Here is a 10,818-nt window from a genome sequence, read left to right as displayed (position 1 = left end):
TAACATTTTTCTGAATTTGATGTATTCCTTGCATATAAGATTTGTCTGAAGTAAAAGTATCTTTGATTTGACCAAACTTATAGAAATGTTCACAATACAAAAATCAATATTGATATATTTATTATGGAATGTAATTTCATATTTTATATATTTGGTATTGTAGATTTTGATATTTTGTAATATAAAATTGATCAAACTTTGCAAGGTTTCACTTTATACAAATCTTACACGCAGAATAAAAAGGTCCAGATCGAAAGTATCCTTCTAAACTCGAGCTCAAATGCTCCTGTCGTGAACAGTAAAATAAAAATAAAAATAAAAAACAAATTCAAAAAATTCTGATTTTTTTGTGGCAGACTTTAAGAAATGTTTGAAGTGCATGCAAATTTTCATCACGAAATCACATTGGGGCAAATCGTGGCAATAAAAACAAATTCAGAGCTCCAAAATGCATTTGAAAGTAACATTTTCAATCACGCCTTGCACTGATGTGATTTTGTGCTGAATTTTCTCATGCACTCCAAACATTCTTTAGAGTCAGGCACAAAAGTATTCAGATTTTTTTTTCATTTTTTTCAAATTTACTGTTCATAGAGGAGCATTTGAGCTCGAGCTTAAAAACTCCACATCCGCACCAGAGGGAGTATCTCCACATGTTTAGTGTATTCATTCACTTATTTCAGTCTGTATGTAGTCCACATCGAAAATACCCAAAACGTCTTATATTTGTGAACGGAGTGAGTACCTAGGAACTATCATATTTCTTCCTATATCAAGTAAAAAAATAAAGATATGCATATACTGCTGGTGTCTAAACAGAAGTCATGGTCCATAACAATAACCGATACCTCATGTACACACAGTATAAGGATAAGGAGCCATGGCATGACAACAAGGGGCGAAATGTCACACAGTTTCAGAGCAGGCCAGTTAGCTAGCTCGGTAACTAGGTAAACTGTTGCCAATTGATGCATTGCAGGAACAAATCAGGAAAAAAATAATACCATATCGATCTCAAGCAAAGATATATATGGATGGCATGTCCCTGTTGATGGTACTACATTAATGTGCAAGTTTTTCACACACCCATGCAAGTGCAACATGCATCCATTCTGAGAACCTCACAAGCTAGCAAGATACATAGCAGCCCACCAAACAAGCATCGGTCATCATCACCACGCAAATTCTTGTCCCTTTGTAAGCTGTAAATATAACTCATTGCCTAATCGATGTAGCATGACACGTCTACACATAATGCATCATCTATCCTGCCACTTTGCTTTCTCGGGGTACTAAGAAATTTTCAGTTTCCATTGCATTTGTTGCAACGTGCTTATCGATCACATGGTTCATACGTACCACTGTGGCCGGCGCTGTCCCGTTTGCTTCAGACGGTTTCGCTTCCCGGCTCGCGGCTGCCGGCGGTGAGGCTCTTGTGCTCGCCGTCGTCACGGGCGCCGGGGAGGATGGTGTCGTCGTCCTGATCATCAGCGGCCTTCTTCTTGTTCTTGGTGTACTCGCCATAGAGGTACGAGGAGAGGCCCCAGACGCAGAGCGCGGTGGCGACGGCCTTCTCGGCGCCGAAAGGGTCGCCGAACACGACGACGCCGCCAATGACATTGGCCGTGAGCACCGCTGCCATGCACACGCCGCTGTGGAGCGACGAAGTTAGGTAGATCACGCCGGCGGTGCCCATGAAGCACGCCTGCCACGTCACCACCAGCGTCACAACCACGACCCAGTACAGGGCGTGGGACCCCTTCCAGTGGGCCACATCGTTGCTGAAACCGCCGGTCGCCGCGAGTCCTATCGCCGCCACGACGGACGCCATGGCCTGCATCACGGCCTGCACCTCCACCGCCAGGATGAACCCGCCGGAGACCGCCTCCCGGTACAGCAGCTCCATGACGGGGAGGTACGCGGAGAAGAGCCCCGCGGCGCCGAGCGTGACGACGAAGCCGATGATGTACCCCTTCCTGTCCGGGCTCTCCCCCGAGTCGCCCGACCGGAGCGCGAGGAGCACGGAGCAGAGCGTCATGAGGACGACGGCGTTGAGGTTGACGAAGGTGAGCGGATGGCGGACGATAGCAACGGCGAGGACGAGCGTGAAGGCAAGCTGCGTGGACAGCAGCAGAGACGAGGTGGACACCGGCAGGAGCGACGAGCTGTAGGCGAAGAGCAGGTTGTTGACGCCCATGAGCGCGCCGATGAACAGGCACACGGCCAAGAACCTCCGCGAGAACCAAAGAAACGGCCGAGGCGCCGACGCGGGGCGGCCGGCGAGGAACACGGCGACAACGAGCGTCGGGAACCCCGCGGACTGCACAAGCGTGACCACCCACTTGTTCTGCCCGCCGTGCTGGAAGTAGAACCGGGAGAGCAGGCTGGAGACGACGGACCCGATCAGAAGCGCCGCGTAGTTGGCCATCAGGAGCACCGTCGACCTGGTCCTGCGGCGCGGGGCCGCCGTGGCCGCGCCCGCCGGCCCGGAGGAGATCGCCATTGCCGCGCGCGTCGCCGCCGTGGTCAAGGAGGAGTAGACGGGATCGGTGGATGGATGGCGAACTGGCGACGGGCGACGGGGATTGTACATAGGCGGCATGTATATATCGGGTAGGGGCGGGGAATTTTCTTGTTGGGGAAGATCAGAGATCGCAAAAGGCCATCCAGGAATTGCGTAGAGTAAGGAAGATTTATAGAAGGTTTTTTACACCACTGCGCCTTCCGTTTCTTCCTTTTCCGGGCGGCCGGATGTGAAAAAGCTAGGCGTCAGTTACAATACGTTACTAGTCTATATTGTTTGGTCAGTATATATACTCGTGTATATTTGGGATCACATCAAAGATTGAAAATTAATGATCAGCATAAAATTATACTACAAGCTTTCCTTCGCTGAGGCATGAGAGGAAGCATTGCATGGAAATACTAAATGCAAAATCTGCATGTATATATTGATGTATTCATGCATTAATTGCTTGCTAAATCCAAATAATACTAAGGAAGTAGTATATCTCTGTATATATCTCCGAATTAAATTGTTGGATTGATTTTTGGTTGCTGAACATATCGCAGAAGATCCCAGAATTGGTTGCTGAACATTTGTGTGAAGCTGCACATGTGTTTCCTCCCGCAACGGTTTGGAATGGTTGAGATGCATAGGGGCCGTTGAGATGGTGCTGGGGTTGTAAGCGGAAAAACAACCGGATGCAATCGCATTGGAATCTGCCTTTCTCTGTTTGCTTCATGTCCAGGATTGTCCCGTATCCATTTTGGGAGCTGGCCGGATTACTACATAGCACCAACAACGTACGGGAACCATTGACGGCTCGCCTAGCGTTCACATGCCGTGTTCTTGGGTCATGCATGTGTGTATGCAAAGCAAGCATGCATGCATGTGCTTAAACCCAAGATCGGAAAACCGCACACCGTATGTACGTCCTTCTCTCAGAGATAGAGAACTGGCCATATCTCATCTGAGTGGCTCAATCATGTGCATGTCTGTCATTGGCACACAAAATTGCAACCAAACCTAAAAAATACTGATCATTGGAAAATGGTTGTGGCTAGCTTTCGTCTAGATGAGAATTCACGAAGTCCTATCCAAGTGACGTAACATTAGCATGAAAAAAAAGCAGTCATATCCCTCCACTAGAAAAAAAAAACTTGTTACGCCCACGTCTTGAAAAAAGGGATCACACCCATGTGTCGCTTCCATTAGGTGGCTCAGGCAGGCACCGAGTCGCCGCCGCCGTCACCTCCTCCCCCTCCCTCATGTCTCGTCGTCACTAGAGAAGCCGCTCGGCGAAGCCCAGATTCCGAGGAAAGTGGCGGTGGAATTTTTCACCGACGTCAAACATCCCTCCATCCCCCACCCCCATCGAGGTTGTCATGGCTACTGTTACTTCACTCCTTCCGCACTCGCTGCCGATGCAGCAGGGCGGCCAATGCCCCGCTGCTTGTCGTGCTGGTCGGGGTGTTGGGGAACGTAGCAATAATTCAAAATTTTCCTACGTACCACCAAGATCAATCTAGGAGATTCTAGCAATGAGAGAGAGAGTGAGTGCATCTTCGTACCTTTGAAGATCGCTTAGCGGAAGCATTACAAGAACGGGGATGATGGAGTCGTACTCGCGGCGATTCAATCGCGGAAGATCCGATCTAGCACCGAACGGACGGCGCCTTCGCGTTCAACACACGTACAGCCCGGGGACGTCTCGTCCTTCTTGATCCAGCAAGGGGAGAGGAGAAGTTGAGGGAGAGCTCCGGCAACACGACGGCGTGGTGGTGAAGCTTGTGGATTTTCTGCAGGGCTTCGCCAAGCTCTACAGAGGAGGAGGAAGTGTTGGAGGAAGGAGGGGCTGCGCCAGGGGAAGGGGTTCTGCAGCTCTCCAACCCTCCCTGTATTTATAGGGTGAAGGGGGGAGGGGGTCGGCCCCTCTAGATCCCATCTAGATGGGGGCGGCGGCCAGGAGGGGGAGACTTGCCCCCCAAGCAAGGTGGAGGCGCCCCCCCTCCCCTAGGGTTTTCAAACCCTAGGCGCCTTGGGCCCTTGGGGGGGGCGCACCAACCCACTAGGGGGCTGGTTCCCTCCCATATTCAGCCCATTAAGTCCACGGGGCAGGTGGCCCCACCCGGTGGACCTCCGGACACCTTTCGGTGGTCCCGGTACAATACCGATAACCCTTGAAACCATTCCGGCGACTGAAACTGGACTTCCCATATATAAATCTTCACCTCTGGACCATTCCGGAACTCCTCGTGACGTCCGGGATCTCATTCGGGACTCCGAGCAACCTTCGGTAACCACATACTATTTCCCATAACAACTCTAGCGCCACCGAACCTTAAGTGTGTAGACCCTACGGGTTCGGGAACCATGCAGAAATGACCGAGACGTTCTCCGGCCAATAACCAACAGCAGGATCTGGATACCCATGTTGGATCCCACATGTTCCACGATGATCCCATGGGATGTACCTGTTGGAAATATGCCCTAGAGGCAATAGTAAAATGGTTATTATTATATTTCTTTGTTCATGATAATAGTCTGTTATTCATGCTATAATTGTGTTATCCGGAAATCGTAATACACGTCTGAATACATAGACCACAACATGTCCCTAGTAAGCCTCTAGTTGACTAGCTCGTTGATCAACAGATAGTCATGGTTTCCTGACTATGGGCATTGGATGTCAATGATAACGGGATCACATCATTAGGAGAATGATGTGATGGACAAGACCCAATCCTAAGCATAGCTCAAAGATCGTGTAGTTCGTTTAGCTAGAGCTTTTCCAAATGTCAAGTACCATTTCCTTAGACCATGAGATTGTGCAACTCCCGGATACCGTAGGAGTGCTTTGGGTGTGCCAAACGTCACAACATAACTGGGTGACTATAAAGGTGCACTACGGGTATCTCCGAAAGTGTCTGTTGGGTTGGCACGAATCGAGATTGGGATTTGTCACTCCGTATGACGGAGAGGTATCTCTGGGCCCACTCGGCAATGCATCATCATAATGAGCTCAATGTGACCAAGTGTCTGGTCACGGGATCATGCATTATGGTACGAGTAAAGTGACTTGCCGGTAACGAGATTAAACGAGGTATTGGGATATCGACGATCGAATCTCGGGCATGTAACGTACCGATTGACAAAGGGAATTGTATACGGGATTGCTTGAGTCCTCGACATCGTGGTTCATTCGATGAGATCATCGAGGAGCATGTGGGAGCCAACATGGGTATCCAGATCCCGATGTTCGTTATTGACCGGAGAGGCGTCTCGGTCATGTCTGCATGTCTCCCAAACCCGTAGGGTCTACACACTTAAGGTTCGGTGACGCAAGGGTTGTAGAGATATGAGTATGCAGTAAACGGAAAGTTGTCCGGAGTCCTGGATGAGATCCTGGACGTCACGTGGAGTTCCGGAATGGTCCGGAGGTAAAGAATTATATATAGGAAGTGAAGTTTCGGCCATCGGGAAAGTTTCGGGGGTTACCGGTATTGTACCGGGACCACCGGAAGGGTCCCGGGGGTCCACCGGGTGGGGCCACCTATCCCGGAGGTCCCCATGGGCTGAAGTGGGAGGGGAACCAGCCCCTAGTGGGCTGGTGCGCCCCCCTTGGGCCCCCCTGCGCCTAGGGTTGCAAACCCTAGGGGTGGGGGGCACCTCCACTTGCCTTGGGGGGCAAGCCACCCCCTTGGCCGTTGCCCCCCCTTGGAGATCCCATCTCCTAGGGCCGGAGCCCCCCTAGGGGGCCTATATAAAGAGGGGGGGAGGGAGGGCAGCCGCACCCATGCTCTTGGAGCCTCCCTCTCCCCTTGCTACACCTCTCCCTCTCGCAGAAGCTTGGTGAAGCCCTGCCGAGATCACTGCTGCATCCACCACCACGCCGTCGTGCTGCTGGATCTTCATCAACCTCTCCTTCCCCCTTGCTGGATCAAGAAGGAGGAGACGTCTTCCTCAACTGTACGTGTGTTGAACGCGGAGGTGCCATCCGTTCGGCGCTAGGATCTCCGGTGATTTGGATCACGACGAGTACGACTCCCTCAACCCCGTTCTCTTGAACGCTTCCGCTCGCGATCTATAAGGGTATGTAGATGCACTCACCTCTCTCGTTGCTAGATGAACTCATAGATTGATCTTGGTGAAAGCGTAGAATTTTTTTATTTTGTGCAACGTTCCCCAACAGTGGCATCATGATCTAGGTCTATGCGTAGTTCTCTTTGCACGAGTAGGACAAATTTGTTGTGGGCGTAGATGTTGTCAACTTTCTTAACACTACTAGTCTTATTTTGCTTCAGCGGTATTGTGGGATGAAGCGTCCGGACCGACCTTACACGTACGGTTACGTGAGACAGGTTCCACCGACTAACATCCACTAGTTGCATAAGGTGGCTAGCGGGTGTCTGTCTCTCCCACTTTACTTGGAGCGGATTCGATGAAAAGGGTCCTTATGAAGGGTAAATAGAAGTTGGCAAATCACCTTGTGGCTTTAACGTAGGTAAGAAAAAGTTCTTGCTAGAACCCTATTACAGCCACGTAAAGCATGCAACAACAATTAGAGGACGTTTAACTTGTTTTTGCAACATATGATTTGTGATGTGATATGGCCAAAAGTTGTGATGAATGATGAATGATATATATGTGATGTATGAGATCATGTTCTTGTAATAGGAATCACGACTTGCATGTCGATGAGTATGACAACCGGCAGGAGCCATAGGAGTTGTCTTAATTATTGTATGACCTGCGTGTCAATGATTTAATGCCATGTAATTACTTTACTTTATTGCTAAACCGTTAGCCATAGTAGTAGAAGTAATAGTTGGCGAGAAACTTCATGGAGACACGATGATGGAGATCATGATGATGGAGATCATGGTGTCTTGCCGGTGACGAAGATGATCATGGAGCCCCGAAGATGGAGATCAAAGGAGCAATATGATATTGGCCATATCATGTCACTATTTGATTGCATGTGATGTTTATCATGTTTTTGCATCTTGTTTACTTAGAACGACGGTAGTAAATAAGATGATCCCTCATAATAATTTCAATAAAGTTTTCCCCTAACTGTGCACCGTTGCGAAAGTTCGTTGTTTCGAAGCACCACGTGATGATCGGGTGTGATAGATTCTAACATTCACATACAACGGGTGTAAGACAGATTTACACATGCATAAACACTTAGGTTAACTTGACGAGCCTAGCATGTACATACATGGCCTCGGAACACAAGAGACCGAAAGGTCGAACATGAGTCGTATGGAAGATACGATCAACATGGAGATGTTCACCGATGATGACTAGTCCGTCTCACGTGATGATCGGACACGGCCTAGTCGACTCGGATCATGTATCACTTAGATGACTAGAGGGATGTCTAATCTGAGTGGGAGTTCATTAAATAATTTGATTAGATGAACTTAATTATCATGAACTTAGTCTAAAATCTTTACAATATGTCTTGTAGATCAAATGGCCCATGTTACCCTCAACTTCAACGCGTTCCTAGAGAAAACCAAGCTGAAAGATGATGGCAGCAACTATACGGACTGGGTCCGGAACCTGAGGATCATCCTCATAGCTGCCAAGAAAGATTATGTCTAGAAGCACCGCTAGGTGAAGCACCCATCCCAGAGAACCAAGACGTTATGAACGTTTGGCAGTCTCGTGCTGATGATTACCCCCTCGTTCAGTGCGGCATGCTTTACAGCTTAGAACCGGGGCTCCAAAAGCGTTTTGAGCAACACGGAGCATATCATATGTTCGAAGAGCTGAAAATGGTTTTCCAAGCTCATGCCCGGGTCGAGAGATATGAAGTCTCCGACAAGTTCTTCAGCTGTAAGATGGAGGAAAATAGTTCTGTCAGTGAGCACATACTCAAGATGTCTGGGTTGCACAACCGCTTGACTCAGCTGGGAGTTAATCTCCCGGATGACGCAGTTATTGACAGAATCCTCCAGTCACTTCCACCGAGCTACAAGAGCTTTGTGATGAACTTCAATATGCAGGGGATGGAAAAGACCATTCCTAAGGTATATTCAATGCTGAAATCAGCGGAGGTAGAGATCAAGAAAGGAACATCAAGTGTTGATGGTGAATAAAACCACTAAGTTCAAGAAAGGCAAGGGTAAGAAGAACTTCAAGAAGGACGGCAAGGGAGTTGCCGCGCCCGGTAAGCCAGTTGCCGGGAAGAAGTCAAAGAATGGACCCAAGCCTGAGACTGAGTGCTTTTATTGCAAGGGAAGTGGTCACTGGAAGCGAAACTGTCCCAAGTACTTAGCGGACAAGAAGGCCGGCAACACTAAAGGTATATGTGATATACATGTAATTGATGTGTACCTTACCAGTACTCGTAGTAGCTCCTGGGTATTTGATACCGGTGCGTTGCTCATATTTGTAACTCAAAGCAGGAACTGCGGAATAAACGGAGACTGGCGAAGGACGAGGTGATGATGCGCGTCGGGAATGGTTCCAAGGTCGATGTGATCGCCGTCGGCATGCTACCTCTACATTTATCTACGGGATTAGTTTTAAACCTCAATACTTGTTATTTAGTGCCAAGTTTGAGCATGAACATTGTATCTGGATCTTGTTTAATACGAGATGGCTACTCATTTAAATCCGAGAATAATGGTTGTTCTATTTATATGAGAGATATGTTTTATGGTCATGCCCCGATGGTCAATGGTTTATTCTTAATGAATCTCGAACGTGATGTTACACATATTCATAGTGTGAATACCAAAAGATGTAAAGTTGATAACGATAGTCCCACATACTTGTGGCACTGCCGCCTTGGTCACATTGGTGTCTAGCGCATGAAGAAGCTCCATGCTGATGGACTTTCAGAGTCTCTCGATTATGAATCATTTGACACATGCGAACCATGCCTCATGGGCAAAATGACCAAGACTCCGTTCTCCGGAACAATGGAGCGAGCAACCAACTTATTGGAAATCATACATACTGATGTGTGCGGTCCAATGAGCGTTGAGGCTCGCGGAGGATATCGTTATGTTCTCACTCTCACTGACGACTTGAGTAGATATGGGTATGTCTACTTGATGAAACACAAGTCTGAGACCTTTGAAAAGTTCAAGGAATTTCAGAATGAGGTAGAGAATCAACGTGACCGAAAAGATAAAGTTCCTACGATCAGATCGTGGAGGAGAATATTTAAGTCACGAATTTGGTACGCACTTAAGGAAATGTGGAATCGTTTCACAACTCACGCCGCCTGGAACACCTCAGCGTAACGGTGTGTCCGAACGTCGTAATCGCACTTTATTGGATATGGTGCGATCTATGATGTCTCTTACCGATTTACCGCTATCTTTTTGGGGATACGCTCTAGAGACAGCTACATTCACTTTAAATAGGGCACCGTCTAAATCCGTTGAGACGACACCGTATGAATTATGGTTTGGGAAGAAACCTAAGCTGTCGTTTCTAAAAGTTTGGGGATGCGATGCTTATGTCAAGAAACTTCAACCTGAAAAGCTCGAACCCAAGTCGGAAAAATGCGTCTTCATAGGATACCCTAAGGAAACCATTGGGTATACCTTCTACCTCAGATCCGAAGGCAAGATCTTTGTTGCCAAGAACGGGTCCTTTCTGGAGAAAGAGTTTCTCTCGAGAGAAGTAAGTGGAGGAAGTGGAACTTGATGAAGTACTACCTCTTGAACCGGTGAGTAGCGCAGCTCAGGAAAGATGTTCCTGTGGTGCCAGCACCAACTGGAGAGGAAATTAATGATGATGATCAAGGTACTTCGGATCAAGTTACTACTGAACTTCGTAGGTCCACGAGGACACGTTCCACACCAGAGTGGTATGGCAACCCTGTCCTGGAAATCATGTTGTTAGACAACGGTGAACCTTCGAACTATGAAGAAGCGATGGCGAGCCCAGATTCCAACAAATGGCTTGAAGCCATGCAATCCGAGATAGGATCCATGTATGAAAACAAAGTATGGACTTTGACAGACTTGCCCGATGATCGGCGAGCGATAGAAAACAAATGGATCTTTAAGAAGAAGACGGACGCGGATGGTAATGTTACCATCTATAAAGCTCGACTTGTCGCTAAGGGTTATCGACAAGTTCAAGGGGTTGACTACGATGAGACATTCTCTCTCGTAGCGAAGCTAAAGTCCGTCCGAATCATGTTAGCAATTGCCGCATACTATGATTATGAGATATGGCAAATGGACGTCAAAACGGCATTCCTTAACGGTCATCTTACGAAAGAACTATATATGATGCAGCCGGAAGGTTTTGTCGATCCTGAGAATGCTAACAAGGTATGC

At 48.1% G+C, this 10,818-nt stretch overlaps 1 protein-coding gene across 1 annotated transcript; it reads right to left on the bottom strand.

Moving 5' to 3' along the window:
• Positions 1–989: 989 nt before the first annotated feature.
• On the bottom strand, positions 990–2,668 carry LOC123098389 (probable purine permease 4). The gene has a single exon (XM_044520363.1). It carries the CDS (start codon positions 2,600–2,602, stop codon positions 1,388–1,390), a length of 1,215 nt encoding a protein of 404 aa, XP_044376298.1. The 5' UTR covers positions 2,603–2,668; the 3' UTR covers positions 990–1,387.
• Between the last annotated feature and the right edge of the window lie 8,150 nt (positions 2,669–10,818).

Source organism: Triticum aestivum, chromosome 1B (genome assembly GCF_018294505.1).
Source record: "Triticum aestivum cultivar Chinese Spring chromosome 1B, IWGSC CS RefSeq v2.1, whole genome shotgun sequence".
Classification (NCBI taxonomy): Eukaryota; Viridiplantae; Streptophyta; class Magnoliopsida; order Poales; family Poaceae; genus Triticum; species Triticum aestivum.
The sequence above is the reverse complement of the archived record's forward strand: the minus strand, read 5'-3'. Positions and strand labels throughout refer to the sequence as shown.